Source organism: Pipistrellus hanaki, assembly GCF_964339955.1.
Source record: "Pipistrellus hanaki genome assembly, chromosome: 1".
In the NCBI taxonomy this organism is placed as follows: domain Eukaryota; kingdom Metazoa; phylum Chordata; class Mammalia; order Chiroptera; family Vespertilionidae; genus Pipistrellus; species Pipistrellus hanaki.
In genome coordinates, this window is record NC_140503.1 from 157,797,578 (window position 1) to 157,816,298 (window position 18,721).

The 18,721-nt window shown below is 38.8% G+C and overlaps 2 protein-coding genes across 3 annotated transcripts in view; both read left to right on the plus strand.

The window, feature by feature from the left end:
* Positions 1 to 5,596, plus strand: part of SPARCL1 (SPARC like 1) — a 55,882-nt gene extending 50,286 nt beyond the window's left edge. For both annotated transcript variants that reach the window (XM_084881990.1, XM_084881991.1), the window contains exons 10-11: positions 583 to 731; positions 5,170 to 5,596. In XM_084881990.1, coding sequence (XP_084738116.1) covers positions 583 to 731; positions 5,170 to 5,198 — 178 coding nt within the window. In that variant the 3' untranslated portion in view covers positions 5,199 to 5,596. The remainder of the gene's footprint in view (positions 1 to 582; positions 732 to 5,169) is intronic.
* Positions 5,597 to 7,198: 1,602 nt separating this feature from the next.
* SCPPPQ1 (secretory calcium-binding phosphoprotein proline-glutamine rich 1) lies at positions 7,199 to 17,215 on the plus strand. The gene is made up of 9 exons (XM_084863908.1): positions 7,199 to 7,253; positions 7,633 to 7,661; positions 8,344 to 8,416; positions 10,030 to 10,062; positions 10,155 to 10,232; positions 12,174 to 12,218; positions 14,186 to 14,212; positions 16,911 to 16,940; positions 17,028 to 17,215. Exons 3-9 carry the CDS (start codon positions 8,360 to 8,362, stop codon positions 17,067 to 17,069), a joined length of 312 nt encoding a protein of 103 aa, XP_084720034.1. The 5' UTR covers positions 7,199 to 7,253; positions 7,633 to 7,661; positions 8,344 to 8,359; the 3' UTR covers positions 17,070 to 17,215.
* Positions 17,216 to 18,721: the final 1,506 nt, after the last annotated feature.

Consider the following 18,721-nt stretch of genomic DNA (forward strand, 5'->3'; position numbering starts at 1 on the left):
GTAAAAACTCTTTACCTTCCCAAGACCAGGTCACTTTCCTGATATAATGTCTAGTTATCTTGACAAAGAGAATTCTAAACAGATTTAGGGAATTTCCCAGTTCCAGTCTAGAAGACTGAAATGTCAAATAAATGCGGTTTGGTGTTTAAACACAAAAATGCTTCGAAAATAATAAATTATGGCCACACCGCAGCTCCCAAGTTCACACGTTTCCCACTGAGACTCTTCTAATTCTCTCATTCTTGATCCTAAAGTCCCAAGATAATCTGATTGGCCCAACTTGGGTCAAGTGCTACATCTGGAACAATTAGGTATGGCCAGGTTGCAGAAACGTGATCGCTGGGGTGTACCCCCTACAAATTTAGAATGGTGGGAGGGCAGTTTTCAATGAAAAAGGAAAGGTGAAGAATTGACACCCCAATAGCTGTCTATCTTACCCAAAGATAGTTTATTTCATTTGCAACTTTTCATGAGCGAGCGTATCCTCAGCAGTCTTGTGGAAGAAAAATGCCCGTGGTGATTCTGAGTTACCTTTCACATACAAGCTACTCAGCTAACAGCTTGCCATGAACTTCATTGCAGGGTCTTGACACATTCGGAGCTTGCTCCTTTGCGAGCATCTCTGGTGCCCATGGAACACTGCATCACTCGCTTCTTTGATGAGTGTGACCCCAACAAGGATAAGCACATCACCCTGAAGGAGTGGGGCCACTGCTTTGGAATTAAGGAAGGTAAGCTCATCATCATTCCAAACCTAAGCCCTGTGACCCTCATAGAGAAGTCCTGCTGTGGGTTCAAATCGAAACCTAGAAACTGCAAGGTGGCAGCATCCCAGGCAGGACTCCCTCAGAGAAAGAACTCTAATGGCAAGGGTATCTTTGACTCCCTTGATGATACTCAAAGAGTAGCAAGTGTGACTATTTAGAGCACATGTGTCAAACACAAGGCCCGCGGGCCAAATCCAGCCCGCCAGGCCTTGCAATGTGGCCCGCACCGCGCTGTCATCATTGCACTCCGCTGTCAGTTTATGACATTGTCAGTTTATGACTGTTCAGTAAACCATTCGGCCCGCGATTTAGGCTGGATTTTAGATTTTGGCCCCTTCTCTGATTGAGTTCAACACTCCTAATTTAGAGGATACCTGCATTGAGATCTCAGCAGTTGGTTAAGCCTAAGAAAATGATGTGAATCCAGAGAGTTGTGGCGAATCTCAGAAGGCTGTCCTTCTGAGAAGAGGATTTTATACCCTTCCTTAACCTGGGTATTACATATATAATTGATTACAGAGAGGAAGGGAGAGGGGGAGAGAGACAGAAACATCAATGATGAGAGAGAATCACTGATCAGGTACCTCCTGCATGTCCCACACTGGGGATCGAGCCCACAACCCACACATGTGCTCTGACTAGGAATCAAACCATGACCTCCTGGTTCGTACTGAACACTCAACCACAGAGCCATGCCAGCCAGGCTGGATCAAACTTTTAAAAATCATATGTGAAGAGTAAAGCAGCCAGCCTGCTTTTGCCGATGGGAGACATCAGAAGAATCAATCTCAGGATTCATTACCAACACACCAACAAGAGCTGGGTCTTACATCACAAGTTATATCCCAATAGTATTCCTTTAATCCAAAAGTGACCCATTACCTCTTCTTCAGTGACAAAAATAAAATTAAGAGGGTTTTTCTTTACTCCCACAGTGGAGGACTTGAAATTTAGACATTTGTTTTGCTAGGTTATGCCTTAATCTACTTCCTTTTCTTTTCCTAAGTTAGGGTTGATTTTTATGAGCAAGCATGTTTTTAATAATCAAAATTTGAATAATTTCTTGTTGTTGTTAATCCTCACCTGAAGATATTTTTCCATTGATTTTTAGAGAGAGTGGGGAAGAGAGGGAGAGACAGACAGAAACATCGATGTGAGAGAAACACATCAATGGGTTGCCTCCTGCATGTGCCCCAACTAGGGCCCAGGCCAGGGAGGAGCCTGCAACTGAGGTATGTGCCCTTGACTGGAATCGAAACAGAGACCCTTCAATCTGCAGGCAGAGGCTCTATCCACTAAGCCAAACTGGCTAGGGCTGAAAGATGTATTTAAAAGTAGAAAATCAAAACTGCTTACAATGTAAATGAACAGTGAAGATTAAATCCTTAAGGCTAAGGTTTTATACATATATTCAGAACATACACATAGAATAACATGTGACCAAGCAGTAAATTAAGTTCCTCAAAGAGGAAAAAATTCCCCAAAAGAGGTAACTTGTGAACTTCACTTTTAAAGTAGTCTTTTATGTGCATGTATAATGCCTTGAAATTAGAAAGAGCTGAGAATATGATGGATTAGTTATCTATATATAAAAAAGCCCAGCGACCCTTACAGTGGAATGACCAGAATAACCGGTCGCAATGATGCACACTGACCACCAAGAGGCAGGTGCTCAATGCAGAAGCTGCCCCCTGGTGGTCATTGTGCTCCCACAGCGGGAGCACTGATCAGCCAGAAGTCGGGCTCACAGATGGTGAGTACAGCAGTAGGAGCAGGAGCCTTTCCCGCCTCCTTTCCCACCTCCAGTGCTAAAGAGTGGAGAGCCAATCGGTAAGGAATGAGCAGGTGGGGGGTTAGGAGCGAGCAGGCAGGCAGTTAGGAATGAAGTGTCCCAGATTGTGAGAAGGTGCAGGCCAAGCTGAGGGACACCCCACTCCCATGCACAAATTTTGTGCATCTGGCCTCTAGTTTATTGATAAATAGGCAAGCAGAAAATGTTAGTTCTTTTTCTCTACAATATTATTCTGTGAAATAAGCACAACCGTAACGAGCAAAGAATATATATTTTTGTAAGCATCCAGTTCTGTGTATTAGTTGTCTGTTGCTGGATAACAAATCTCCCTCGCCTGGTCCGAGCGGCTTAGTTAGTTGACATTATCCTGTGCATCAAAAGGTTGCAGGTTTGATTCCCGGTTGGGGCACGTGTGAAAGACAGCCAACATTGAGGTGTGTGTGTGTGTGTGTGTGTGTGTGTGTGTGTGTCCCTGCCACCCCACCATTCTGGAGAGGGAATAACGTGGCTGGGGCAGGACGTACTCGTGTACGTTCTTTTAGATGGCACTTGATTTTAAAGGAGGAAGCAAATGATGAATATGAACAGAGACCATTTATTTGAGGAAACTGTGGTCACTGTCAGCACGTAGGCTCTGAGCTGGGTGGTTGTCTGGGAGGAGCAGGAAGAGCTTAAAGTCCAGCGGCTGCAAAGCTCCTAATGGTCTTGTTTGTTCAGTGTGGTTTGGCTGTGATTACGTTATTCTGAAGAAGGGAAAGAATTATCACACAGTAAGCCAATAAAGCAGATATGAAACATTCTGGCAGAACCAGTAAAAAGGTTGCTGCTTTGGGATACAGATAAGGAAAGCAAAACAAGTATGTCTTCGTTTGTAAGTATATCCTTCCTCCCCTCTGGGCTGAGAAATCAACAGAAGGACACGATTGTTTTAGCCAGTGTTTTCCTGAATTTTAACAGCCCTTGATGTGAACTAAATGTGCTAAAATATTCCAGCTCTCATTAACTGGCTATGTGAATTAGGGTATGTCACTCATCCCCTGCTGGTCTCATTTTCCTTCTGTGTCCAAAAAAGGCGTTCATTTAGGAGGTGGTGGAGTCTTACTTATTTACTGCCCAGGACATAACATGTGTATGTATAGTAATTGACATATATCCACACTAATCTTTAGGAAAGCCTTCCTAGTGGGACTAATAGGGTAAACAAGTCAGATCATGCAGGTCCTACTAAGCCAGTTAACGACATCACCCTGGGGATCCTGGAGGCTCACCAAAGTGTTTTAAACAAGGAGTGATTTCATTGGATTTATATTTAAGGAAGATTCTTTTGGTTGCATTGTGGAGAAGCCAAAGGACAGTTGAGAAGATGATGTGGTAGATGTAGGCAAGATGAGACCTTGAAGTAGGGCAGTTCCATTAGGGAAAAGAAAAATAAATATATTCAAGTTATACATATATTTATTAGAAACCTATTCAAGATATATGCAAGAATATAAACAAACTAGAGGCCCAGTGCACGAATTCATGCACCAGTGGAGTCCTTTGGCCTGGCCTGCGGGATTGGACCAAAACTGGCTCTCCAATATCCTTCAAGGGGTTCTGGATTGCGAGAGGGCACAGGCCAGGCTGAGGGACTCCACCAGGCTGAGAGGGATCCGGGAGGTTGGCCAGCTGGGGAGGGAATGTGGGAGAGCTCCAAAGTATGTCCGGCCCATCTGGCTCAGTCCTGATTGGCCAGACCACAGCAGCAAGATAACCTACTGGTTGTAGCATCGGCTCCCTGGTGGTCAGTGCACGTCATAGCAACTGGTCAACCAGTCAACTGTCTGCCCCTGGTGGTCAGTGCACATCATAGTGAGCAGTTGAACAGTTTAGCATATCATTAGCATATTATGCTTTGACAGGTTGAACAGCTGACTGGACAACTGGACACTTAGCATATTAGGCTTTTATTATATAGGACATAAATTAGTTTATAAGTAATGAGACTATTATCCCAATTTTACAAATGAAGCCAGTGCTCAAAAGAAATATACCAAACTCATCATTTTTCCCACTCTTGGAGTGAGAGGAAGATTTATATTGGGCAGGAGAATTACTTGGTGCCCCAGACAGGGTACTAGTTTAGTCTGCAGCAATTACTGAGGGAGGGAGGACCATACTGGTAAGAGGCAGTCTTATAGCCCCCTGAGGATGCTATCTTCTTCCATAGTTTCAGCAACAAGTTCTTTTCCAATTACTTGATTAGAAGGTTGATTTGTCACTGTACTTCTACTTATTTCCATTATATTTTAACAACCCTTACAGATTAGTAAACTTAGCTGGGCCTCCCTGCAATGTCCTCCATCAGTGGTTCCCAACCCTCCATCAGAACTACCTGCAGAGCTTTCTAAATGTACACACTCCACCGGCCCACCCTTGGGGGTTCTGATCTAGAAAGCCAGTCATGAAGCATGAAATTAAGCCTCACAGGTGACCAATGCCCTCCCTGGGCTGAGAACCATTGTGCTGCCTTATTAATAACCGTTCTAATCCTTCAGCTCCAATGCTGTTTCTAGTACTACTCTGGCTACTTCTTAAAAATGTGCTTGTTTTGTTTTTGCTTTTTTACAGAAGACATAGATGAAAACCTCCTGTTTTGAATTAAGATCTGAAAGAGCTCAAACTTCCCAGCAGCCTCCCCTATGCTGACCACTTCTGAAATCCATGCAGCTGTGATATGTGTAGATTTATATTTAGCAGAATGTTTGCATGTCTGAGAAGACAATGGGAGTAATTGCTTGATAACTCTATATGCACCAGCCATTTAACATTGATGTTGGAAATAAAACTTTAACATTAAGTGAAGTTGATATATGCAAAATACTATATGCTGTTTGTAAGTAGGAGTTTAACTCTTCACACTGTATCAATTTATGAGATACATCCTTTTGTCTGTAATACCATGTGCATGTCGAGAAAATGCAACAATGCCCTTTTGTTGTGAATGTGTATTATTTTCCATGTTTTAATACCCTAATAAAAGTCCATAGTAATCCAAGTACTTGTTCAAGTTTTTTTCCAGTCATTTATTTAAACAACTATATGTGAAAGATCAACCAGGGCTCATGCTTCATATCAAATTATAATTGTGCTTCCTAGATCCTATTAATTAAAAAAAATAAAAATAAAAGAGTGAATGTGGTTAGGAGAGATGTTTCCTATGGGAAACAAATGTTCAGTTGTTAAATGGTAGTTGCTCATGAATGTTCTTTGTCACAATGTAAGTTTAAACAGGAGGAACTATTGAATTTAAGTGTTCTTTATCAATTCAATTAAAAATATAGACAATTGTGCACTGATTGATGCAACTAATTTTAGTTTTTATGCAGGTGTCTGTGTGTGTTGGGAGAGGGGGTGGCCCTGTACACATTTCATGTCCTCAAAATAGTGCAAAGGTAACACCAACAGTGGAGATCCCTGAATTGCCTTGATTCTCAATAGAGTCAGAGGTAAACATCACTACTGTAAATTGAGAGCAAGAAAATTTGTCATAAGAGAAAGTGTGTTCTCATTTGAGCTCTTTTCTGACAACTATTAAAACAGTAAAATCTAGATGGCAAAAATATAAAAGAAACCATAATAGAGTTTTCTAGGATCTGAAAGGCCTTGACACCCTTACTGTACTTTAAATATTTGAAAGAAAATAAAATGGTTTTTTACATATTTTCTTACATGAAAGAAAAGACATCAATGCAATTATTTCTGATTATTTCTTTCAACAATCAGAATTTTGTTGTTGTTAAGAGCTTTATCTCTGATAGTCACATGTGCTCCTAGGAACTTCATCTGAAGGATACTTATGGCAGAGTTTGTTTTTATCAGAATAATCTTCTCTGATTAACTCAAAATTTTATTTATCTCTTTTCTTAGCTCAGTGAGTCACTTGTTCTTAACCAGAGCATATCACACCATGTCATGTCTAAATAATTAAGTGCAATTTGATTAGTCAAAATCTAATTATTATTTATTAGATTTTTCCAACGAGGGGAATCATTTTAGAAATTATCCCAAATTTAGAATGTTTTTATATGTAGCTCAAAAGAAATGTCATGAGAGATCTTAACTAGTTACAAAACAAGTTTCTATTTGTGAGTTTGCTGGGAACAGTGAAATTTTATTTAGTGGTATTAATTACTAGCCCTAACTCATCATTTTAAATGTTTTGCCTGTTTTGGAATAGTGAAAAGTGATTTTGATGCTGAAGACAGGTGCCTAAATATTTACTAAAAATTACTGAAATAAAAAATATTATCTAAAAATATAACATTTTAGAAGCTTAACATTTTCTATCTGTTCAGGCTCCCATGAGTATCACTGCCCTAAATGACATATTGTAGAAGCACTTTAATATTCTTGATGGTCACAGTTTTAAATTGTGGGTTGTGTTAAAGACGTTACCCTAATCCCAACCAAGGGGATGAAGTTATTTTCTCAGTAATCAGTCTTTAATCCTATTTCTGTGCAATTGAGAGACTTTATGAGTTGGAGTTTCTAGTCTGGAAACAATTATTCACTTTAGCTTTGAATTTTATGACTCATATTGCCCATACCCATGAAGGCATTAGTAATACAGCTTAAATACTAGATGGGCACAGAGATACTAGGAGATCACACTGCTCCTTGAATTCTTGCTCTGAGGGCCATTTGAAGCAAAGGTAATTTTTTAAAAAGACATACAGTGTCATTTGGGTTGATTCTATTGCATTAGGTAAAAGAATGTAAGATATTATGGTGTTGCTGAATTAATAATTTCTAATAGTTTTAGTTGACAAAGGAAAAAAGAAATTCAAGGATTTGAATTTAAGGAAGAGAAATACAAAAGAGATATGTGGAAAAGGAGGGGAAAGGGGATAAGTTGCTTAAATTCAGGCAAAATAAAATTGCGCAAAGTTAAATCGGATTTCAGTTTCAAATACATATGAAATAGTTGAAGAGTGACTTAAATATAAAAAGGTATATCTTGCTTCAGATGCTGGGGACAAGTCTTAATAAGAATGTGATGAAATTTCTTTTTCTTCCAAAATTCAATTCTAGCGTTCAGTGATTTGGCTGGAAACTCATAAGGTAAGTTTATTTAAATTAAGTGTGATTGATAAAAAGATTTGCTTTCTGAATCAACTAGCCAGTAGACAACATTGATTTGCTTTATGAAACCAACTCATATTGTACTTATTGTCTGCCAGCCTGTTATGCCTTACAAGATTCTTTCCAGATCCTTTCCTTCTTGAGAAATTATAATTGTCAGTAACGGCATCCAGACCATGGTGAGTCTCACAGCGTTCATAGAAGCTCAAGGAGGATTTATTTGTACATTACATAAGGAATCTAATTTGAGTCAGTAATGGTACATCCCCAATACTAAGCATGATATAACACTGGTGTTTGAAGATCTGTGGGTAGAGATAGCAAATTCAAATAACTTCAAGGACCTAACAGTATAGACTATGAGGAAGAGTAGGAATGCAATGCTATGAACCAGAGAGTGTGTGTCTCATCTAAAGGCATCCAATGCATTTAAAGCATGATCTAGGCTTACAAAGCCTGAATCTAGAGGCAGAAGTTAGCCTGATCGCCATTTCAACATTTCTAACTAATTTGTTACAATGGGAATAGGAGGTAGGCAATAATTAATTAATTAATTAATTAATTAATTAATTAAAATTAAAAAAATTAAAAATAAATTCCAAAAAAAAAAAAAAAACTGAAAATGATCTCCTAACTCTTAGGACCTAACCCTTCCATTCCAGACTCCTCCCTCAGAATGAAATTTCTCATCCTGGCTGGCCTTTTGAGCACTGCCACTGCTCTGCCCATCCCTGTGAGTACTCCCCGCCAGTTGTCCACTTCACTTCCATTCTAGAGACAGTATTTCTTGGTTAGACAGCATTTCCTATATGTTCTCATTTCAAAAAAGAGAAACGTGGAGTCCTGCAATATTGTAGACCCAGACACGTCTTGTTTTTCCCTGAGCATAAGGGTCTTCCCAATACAAATCCCCGCTGCATGGTGCCATTTGCTAAGTGCATGACCTTGAGCAAGGAAGGAACCCGTGGCTTCCCTGTCTGTAAAGTGAGCTATAAGAGCTACCTCAGAACCTGGAGAGAATGATAAAAATGAAGGAGCACTGAAGAGTCCTAATTGGAGCAGAGGAAAGTCTCAAATAAACTTAACAAGAGAGAACAAATACTAGTATTCTGCAATGACCTAGGTCTTTTCTTTTCTTTTTTGTAATCTCACTCAAAGATATCTTTGCATTGATTTTTAGAGAGAGTGGAAGAGAGAGGGAAAGACTGAGAGAGAAATATCCACGTGAGAGACATACATCGATTGGTTGCCTCCTGCACAAGTCCTGACCAAGGCCTGGGCCTGGGAGGAGCCTGCAACCAAGGTACATGCCCTTGACCAGAATCAAACCCGGGACCCTTTGGTCCACAGGCTAATGCTCTATCCACTGAGCCAAATTGGCTAGGGCATGACGTAGGTCTTAATTACTCAGTTTAAATTGAGTTTCATTTATAACTAGAGGCCCAGCACATAAAATTCATGCACTGGTAGGGTCCCTAGCAGCTGCTGACTGCCCTCCCTTCCTCTGGTCAAACTCCTGGACAACCTCCCTGTCCAGGGCACAATTTGCATACTACGCTTTTATTGTGAAGGATACCCTTACCACAAACCGTCTCAAGTTGACTATAGCCATGCTTTCTACATCAGTACAAGTGAGATCTATGAGTCTAACCTGTGTCTATTATAGTGTGAATATGTAGGACACCAAGTAGGCAAGAAACCCTCTTCCCTGCACATTTTTAAAAAAATATATTTTATTGATTTTTTACAGAGAGGAAGGGAGAGAGATAGAGAACCAGAAACATCAATGAGAGAGAAACATCGACCAGCTGCCTCTTGCACATCCCCTACCGGGGATGTGCCCGCAACCAATGTACATGCCCTTGACCGGAATCGAATCCGGGACCTTTCAGTCCGTAGATCGACCCTCTACCACTGAGCCAAACCGGTTTCAGCTGCACATTTTTTTTTTTTTTTTTTTTTTTTTACCAGAGGGGTTTTCGAAGAAGTGAAGGACTTTCAAAATTTGTGTTTGGGAATACCAAATTTAAACTTGTACTTCCATATACCCTTCACTTTGAACTTCCAAATGCTGAGAACATTGTTGATTCAAAGAAAAAGAGGCATGTAGTATTAATTAATCTGAGGAAACTTACTTCCATTCTGATCACTGGGCAGAATTCATTCAACTTTTCCTTATTAGATACTCAGCCGTGTTTTATTTCAGAGGTGAAGCTACATTACTGATGAGCACAATGCTCAGTAGCAGCTTGTTACCTACCCTCAATTAGAATAAAATCTCTTTGTAATGAGTGAAGTTTTGCCACATATGTTGATTCACCTCATTGCTGTTATTGTTTTTACAAGTTCGAACAATCTGGAGGCAGTTCCAGTGATCAGGTAAACTTCTGGTTGTATTTTCAAAAGACATATTCATCATTTTAAAAGTTTGCCATTGTCTACAATCACTGACGTCGTGTTTCTTCTTACAGAGATTTAGCTTTTACCCACCCCAAGGACTACCATTTTTTCCTCAGTTCCCATTTTTCCCACCTCCACAACTGCCCCCGGTAAGCATGGATTTGGGGAATCTCACATCGTGAAGAATATTTATTAGTTGGATGATGATGATAAAAATTTCCAAATTTTAATAGAGAAATGTGAAGCTTTAAAGGTTTGCCGACATCAGCTACTCACTCTCACATAGCTTGTGGTGGAGTGTGACCAGGGACCAGCAAATGTCCCCCCAAATCCTCAGTGGCTCCTCCTCTTGCCATCAAAAAGTAGTTATACCGAGTTACTTAAACTATGATGCGGCTAGTTACCCTCCATGAAGAGAATACTAACCTCTTTCTATAAAACCCGTTCTGTTTTCTTTTTCTTAATCACCTTGTTGCTTTCTTTTTCTACAGTTTTTGTTTGTTTTTTTCCAGCTCTCCCTAAGTTTTTCTCACAGGTCAAAGAATATAATTGGTTTGCTCTTCTTATTTGACCCTCTCTCATCTTTCGAGTATCTGAATTCTTATAACACTTTTTAATAAAGGTCAGAACAAGGCTAAATACATAATAGAATTGCCTTTTTTCTGTATGTAATACTTTTATTGACACGAACAGCATTCATTCGGTTAATATTTACTGCGTGTCTATTATCTAATGGGATCTATAGTTGAGGGCTGGAAATACAAAAAGGTACAAGTTCACAGTCTGATGAGGAAGGGAAATTCATAAATGAAAAACCACTGTGATTTGATAAGTGCATGCAAATGCAAAGCTGACTTAGACTGTGGATCAAAGACTTCATTCACAGGGAGATGGCATCTGAGCCAGGATGAGAAGTGGGTGAGGCAGAGGGAACCTCAAGGGCTTGCGACAAACCTAAGACTGCAATTTGGGGGAGAATGACCAGTATAATGGGGCTGCAACACAGGTTGGAAACGTTAAATGTGGACAGTATTTAAGCAATGATGTTTTGGAAAGTTCACACACAAATTTTAAAATAGCATCTTGCTTAACATCTTGTTTATCGCCTAAAAATATGTTTAAAACATATTTTTGTATAAATATGATTATGTATAATTTTGTTTTTATATCTAATTATAACAAACACCTTCCCTTTCCTGGTATTTAATTTCAAATGGTTTACTTCTCAACTTCAAGTAGGCTTTTGGAAAGTTGTCACCAAAGTTACCGTCCTCACTGGAACATTCTTTTAAAACATTTTCACATGTCCTAACTGAATCTTAGCCAACAAATTTCTAAGTACTTACATTTTAATTAATTGTTAATTGCTTTTATTTTAGTCAAATCTAGGTGCATCATTCCCCTTTCTGGGCTGACATTCAGATTTGTTTAAAATTAATACAAAATTCTAAAGTCTTGGTTTAGAATATAGGAATCTCTATATAAAATTATAGAGATGTCTATATAATCTCTATTATTAAATTAAGTGAAAATCTATATATTATAGGGAAAAAAAATCACTAGTATTTGAAATGGAAACTCTTCCTTCCACCAGGTGGCAGAATAGTATTAACTATAAGGCAGTCTCCCATTGCCACATTTTCTCCTAATATTAGATTTTAGTGTCTGTGCTTATGGGGTAGATTAAAATTGCCATGATCTGAAGGAGGAAGATTAATTGTGTCCTCTTCCTATATGAAATGGCTGAACAGGAAAAAAATATCAGGCAAAGAATGAACTGTAGAGAAATTGATAGATTTGCAAGAATTATCAACATGTAGAACAGATTTCCGGGCTTTAGCTTTGACTAATTAAGCAAAATAAGCATACCTCTTGAAAGAAAAAAATTATGAAGATTTAGAATCTAACCTCCGCTAATTAGAAGGTGGGCTCTCTGAGAGCACATAATTGCTCCATGATTACTGGATGGATGGATGACTGAATGGATGAGTAAATGAATGCTTAAGTGAGAAAAACACCAAAACAAAATGTTCACATTTTATTTTATTCACAACTCACTTTTTTTCTTTTTTCTTTTTTTTTTTTTGTAGATTCCAATTCCTCTTCCTTTTCCTTTTCCATATAATCCAAATCAGGTAATTATACTTAAAGTTCCCTTTTAAAAAGTATTTAAATGAATACAGAACTTGAAAATTATTTCAATGTAATCAGAGGAGAATCGGATACCAGAATTAATGGTTATTATTCTGTTACAGGAATCATTAGTTATTAATACTTTGTCTGACTTCAGTCCTTTAAAGTATAAATCTAGCATACTCTTGAAAACTGAACAAAAGACCTGAAATTTTCTCGATTATGTAGAGGGAAGTAGGAGACCAGTTAGAAAAAGCACTTGAGGTCAACCTGGGAAAGCAAGCTCTGCCACTCAGTACCTTGGAGTAATCTCAAACTCCTTTTGTTGCCGGTGGGGAAGGTCTTCCTCTCCAGCGGTTGCTAGTGGGAGTGGGCTTCTTGGGATATCCCCAGAAAAGGAATTTTCTGAGACTCGTACGGGAGGATGAGGTTGGTAGAAAGCTGTATTTCCGTGGAATCAAACCCTGGAGTTTCCAAGGTCTCATTTCCTTTCATCCCCTGCAAGGAAGAAGGGTAGCTGTGGCTACAGCACAGCAGAATGAAGAGCCAGAGTCCACAGTTCCGCTCCCTGCTGGAGCACAGGGCCATCCAGCGTCAGGCCAGCTGCGTGTGTTCCCCTCTGCAGTCCATCAGTCCATGGCATGTAGGGTCCTCGGGGCCACATGGCTATGAAGAAAACACAGGCAGGAGCAAAGCCAAAGGAACCAGAGAACCAAGAGAAAGCTAAGCACCACGAGCCAAAAGCACTAGTCCCTTTGTCTAGGGCCATGGTTGGCAAGCTGCGGCTCGCGAGCCACGTGCGGGTCTTTGGGCCCTTTGGGCCCTTGAGTGTGGCTCTTCCACAAAATACCACGGCCTGGGCGAGTATATTTTGAAGAAGTGGCGTTAGAAGAAGTTTAAGTTTTAAAAAGTTGGCTCTCAAAAAAAATTTCAATCGTTGTCCTGTTGATATTTGGCTCTGTTGACTAATGAGTTTGCCAACCACTGGTCTAGGGCAAGTATGTCAAACTCAAAAGCTTAACGCGGGCCAAATTGACATGCTTGGTCTAGACTCTAGGGGATATGTATTCCCAAATTTTGGCAGGCTTGCAGTGGTCCTGCCCACTCTGGCCAATCCATGGTTCCCCAAGCTAGACTGACAGGCAAGTACTTTCCCTATGTTACCCCAACTCATTGCACATGTGCCATCTTCCCCTTTGTCCAGTCCCTTCCCCCAGGAAGCTGCAGGGAATGGGTGGTGGTTCCTGGGGAGTGTGAAGTGGCAGCTTCCTGGTGAAGCTGCCCAAATGACCACGCCTATAACATCTGGCCTCCATTTCGCCTCTTTCCTGTTATTAATAATTAACTAGCTAACCATATCACTTTGAGCCTTACTTTCTTGAAATAGTGAAAATTATTTATAAAGTCCATTTTACCTCAAATTTTATGCTTACATTTGCCATTAGTGGAAGGAAAATACATCCTTATTAAAATGGAATCTGTTCTAGAAGCCTTTGAACTAAATTTAAGGTTATGGTCATGGTATAAAGGATTATTTAAATTTTACTTTTGAAGGGATTGTATTGAATGAGAAATAATTAGAAATGATGACTGACTCAGTCACAAACCAAAAATTAGTTGTGTACATAACAGCAATCTTTCCTAAAATTATAGGAAATGACATTAAAGTTTTCTTTCATAAAGAAGTAATCCCAAAATATAGCCTTTTTCCAACCCAGTAAGCTTAAATTTAATCATCTTCCCTAAAAGTCCCTACTACATCTGGAGCTCACAAAAGAAAATGGGGCAGTTGGCTATGGGGATATACTTAAAATATTAGTGAATATGAATTTCAATGACATAGTTTTAGTAATGCTGAGAAATCTAAAAAGCATGTTTTCATTTAATCAAGCTAATATAAAATGTATAACATAAAAAAGGTAAAATGCTGAATTACACCTCAATTATTTGATTGTTTCCTTTATTTTAGATCCTGCCACCTAATGCCATTATAACGGTAAATATATTCTAGCCTGTTCATCTATAAAGTTTATAACAATACTAGGTGCCCAGTGCACGAATTTGTGCACCTTGAAAGGAGCTGTGGGCCACAAGGCTGTGGTGGGCACAGGGGCGGGTCTTGGCCTCTCCCACCTCAATCCCTGGTTCCCTCTCTGCCGGCAGCCCTGCTCCCGAAGCTGCTCCCACCCACAGCACCAGCCCCTCTCGCACCCGCTGACATTGCGGAGCAGTTGGGGCCAGTGTTGTCAGCAGTGCGGTGGCTACTGCCCCAATTGCCATTTAGGAGCAGGGGGAGGTGGAGAAGCCCTCAGGGGCGCTCACAGGAGTGGTGGCTCTGGCGCTGGCAGTGGTTGCGAGTGGGTCCAGTGCTGGCAGCAGGTGTGAGCTCCCAGCAGGACCGCGGCACGTGAGAGCAAAGAATTTTCAATAACCATCAGAGGCTTGCCCCAATGACAGCAACCAGCCTTGGTCTGGCACCCTCACTAACCTGCTCCACCATCCCACGGTGGCCAATGCTTGCCATGTTCTGCGCTCAACCACCTGCTACTGACGCCTACCATGTCCCTAGTGTTCAGCGCACATCATAACGACTGGTTGTTTATTGTTCTGCCATTTGATCTATTTGCATATAGGGATACACACACACACACACACACACACACATAACTACATTCAATACCCTACATATGATGAGCCACTTCATCGTGAAAATTACTATCTTTATTATTCCAATTCATTTGGAAATTAAATAAAGCATGGCTATTAAATTCAAAACCAAAAAATTATTCTCAATGCCTGAAAATAGTTGTACATTTATTTACTCAATTAATCCAACAAAACAACCTCATCTCTTATTGATGAGGGTGAAAGTGAAGAGTCATTAAGACTAAATAGTTACAGAATAAGTTGCTTTAGAAGAGGTGAAACAAACTTCTAACAAAGCATTAGCATAAATACATTAAAGATTATCAAGTCTAAGTCCCAACAGTTAATTTTTCCCTGAATTCAACTTTTTTAGGGAGGCCTTTTATTGATACAATAAGTTACTCAGAATCTTACTTTACAGAAACACAGGATAAAGACATGGAATTACAAAAAAAGATATTAAAAATTATATGTCCTGGTCTAAAACATACTTTTCACACTTAAACATTTTCTGAAATCAAGACACATCCCACAGCAAATATTAGATTTCATCTAGAATCTCCTTTTTCTTCAAAAGGCTCTCATTAACTAAATGGTGCATTTTACAATTATGGTACTTTAGAATCAGGGACATGCCGTATTTTGTAATAATGTCAGAAAGTTAGACCTAAATTATAAGATAAGATTTCCAGGATACTTCAATATAGACTATTTAAAACCTACTATCTTGAAGAATATTGAAGTGTCCCAGAAACTAAGGTCAAACAGGTTGCTCTTAGCCCACCTCAATAAGAACCTAAGTCTGTTTAAGCAGCATTACTGTCTAACTCCAAAAGGAAAATAAAAAAAAATAAAAATTCTGCATATTTCTAACTAAAAGTTTTTAAGAAACTACCTTCAATGACTATTATTGGTAATTACAAAAATTAGCAAGTTCATCTTTCCATCAAAACATGGCTAAAAGAGCACTGGCCTGTGATTTGAAAGTCTAAATTCTAATTTCATTGTTACAATTAAATTATCTACATGACCTTGGATAAATGTACTAATATGTATTTGGCTCCAAGGTCCTCTCCAGTGAAAATATTAACCCCTCAGACACATGACTCATTCAATTTACCTAGATCTGAACTCTTAATACCTATTTATACTTTGTTTTTCTGAATTTTTTTAAAGCACTGTTGGCCAAAACCCATCCTGGAAAGAATCCTGACAGAATAATTTAAAGAAACTGCCATAGTCATAATTTTTTTTTTTTTCCTGTCAGTGATCCTAGTTAAGTCAGCTAGCAAGAAAAAGCATCCTAAGAGAACAAACGATACTCAGGTCAAGAACAAGTCAAGACAGTGCTGAACCTGGCAGCTCTGCCTTGTTGGTCAAAGGTCAATGGTCTTTGAGCAAGCTGCCAGCCTCTTAAAACAGAAGGACCATGTGGAAGCTATAATACAAAGCAATACTTTTCCAGTGAAACTGGTTATGTAAGCAAACCCTTGGTGCAAGGCACTCATAGTTGTCCTAAAATGTCGGTTCCAGTATCATTCACATGGGGAATTTGCGTAATATAAGTAAGCACTTATATGGAAGTGTACACAGTGAGTTTATTAACCATTCACATCAATTTTCTATCTTTTAGATATAGTAAATACAGTTACAAGGCAGTTACAGGAAAATAGTTTTGTGAATTATGGGGATTTATTTTTAATTGTTCAGGGTGTTTTCTTTCTGTTTATTAGCACCAACAGTATTAAATGAAACAAGCAAGTCACTAAATAGCCAAGATATTAAACTGTTTCTGGTATTACAAGTGACTTTTTTTTTTTTTTTTTTTACCAATTTCTCCACTTTTTTATTATAGTTGACAGAATTAAGATAATTTGAATCTAGATATTGCATATTCATTTAAAAACCTTACATCATGCAAATAAAAAACTAAGGAATTAATTTTTCATTAAAAACATTTTCATACAGAAAATATTTTAACTTATATATATACTAAGTTAAAAATAAATCCATGATAGCACTGATCATTGATTTTTCTTTTCTCACAGTTAATCAGTTCTATTTTGAACCAACTCCTGGTAAGTTCATATTAATTTTTAAGCCATTATAAACTAAAAATCTACTTAATACATTTAAGATAATATTTTTTACTTTTTTATTTTTAGGGATTACTTGGGGTAAGGCTTCATTTCTATGATTATAGATAAAAGTAAGTGACATTTAACTTCAGAAAAGGTAAGCATATTCTTGAGAACCATAAAAACAGATGGCAGAATCAAACCCAACTGATCTACCCAAATTGGAGCTCATGAATTATAAACTCAATTTCCTCCAAGATCTTTATTTGTTTATATTTTTTAAATTAAATTACCTGTGTACATATTTTACAATTCCCCCCTCCCCCCCATACATACCCTCCCTCCCCAGAGTTTTGTGTCCATTGGTTGTACTTATATGCATGTATACAAGTCCTTCGGTTGATCTCATCTCCCCCAGATCTCCCTACCCTCCCCGCTGTAATTTGACAGTCTGCTTGTTGCTTTACTGTCTTTATATCTTTTGGTTCATCAGTTTATAATGTTCTTTATTATCCATAAATGAGTGAGGTCATGTGGTGTTTTTCTTTCATTGACTGGCTTATTTCACTCAGCATGATGTTCTCCAATTCCATCCAGGTTGCTGCAAATGATGAGAATTCCTTCTTTTTTATGGCAGCATAGTATTCCATTGTATAGATATACCATAGTTTTTTGATTCAATCATCTCCAAGATCTTTAGATCTTAATTTCTGCAGGACTATAAAGGTATTCTTTTCATAATGCCCATGGCATTTAACAAAATTTCCTTTTACAGGAATATATGCAATATTAGGTTAAGAAATTTTAATCCGTAAAAAAGAAAAAAAAATCAGTTTCAATCAGTAAATTTTACCTCAAGCATATGTTTGTCTTGTGGACAATTACGTCAGCAGTAAGCAAAGCCTGCTGTGAAATTACCAAACCTCGGAATGCCCGATGGCACAGCATCGGCTCGCTGGGTGGAAAGGCTACACACCTTGAGGCTCCACTCTGAGTCTCACCCAAGTTTGTTTCATTTAAAATATATGCAAAAAATAGAGACAAAAGATGTATCCCTTTTGTAAATATCCGAATTAATGTTAATTAAAATTTTATACAGTATTAAGCAACCTAGAGAGAATTCTATGAATGAAAATATTCTCAATTTCCAATCTTGAGAAAGGAATTGGATTTCACCCCAAGTTTTACTTCTAACAAGTGTCACTGCCCTAGAGTGCTTATTTAGTGTTTCCTACCACTTTTTTGTTGTTGTTAAGTGTTGGTGTCCCTCCTCTTTGGCGTCACAATGCCAGGGTTCTTTGCCAAGCCTTACAAAGGGTTCAGCATTCTGGAGAAAGGGGCTTCGTGTAGGTGATTAAAGAGTTCGGAGACGAAAGATAATTTTGAAAGGCATTGGGGCCAGAGAATCTTCAGCTAGAAGGAGCTAAAGACTCTCCTTGTCTAGGACCTCGTGGTATTTATTAAACACAGTTTGTCCTAAGACAAGGTGGAGATATACACTTCAAAGGGTAGGGTAACAGAAGCATTGTCAGTATGGAATACCTTACAGCTGTTCAGGAGTTTGGCCAACAGGAGGCAATAAAATACCCTGAGCTGTCTGGCAGTTAACAATCCTATTCAGGTTTGGGGGAAGTGCCAACTAGCAGTTTTCATCAGGTAAATTACATATGTGGCTCACCCTTGTTGAGTCACCCAAGCTTCATTAACCTTTTGGTAAAACTCTTGTAATTATTACATTCTGGAATTGGTTTCCGGCATTAAGCCTTACCTGAGGATATTTT

Coding starts and splice junctions, on each gene's coding strand:
- SCPPPQ1 (XM_084863908.1), top strand. CDS start 8,360: ATGAAATTTCTCATCCTGGCTGGCCTTTTGAGCACTGCCACTGCTCTG. Junction 8,417..10,029: donor CCACTGCTCTGCCCATCCCT/GTGAGTACTCCC, acceptor TGTTTTTACAAG/TTCGAACAATCTGGAGGCAG. Junction 14,213..16,910: donor CACCTAATGCCATTATAACG/GTAAATATATTC, acceptor CTTTTCTCACAG/TTAATCAGTTCTATTTTGAA.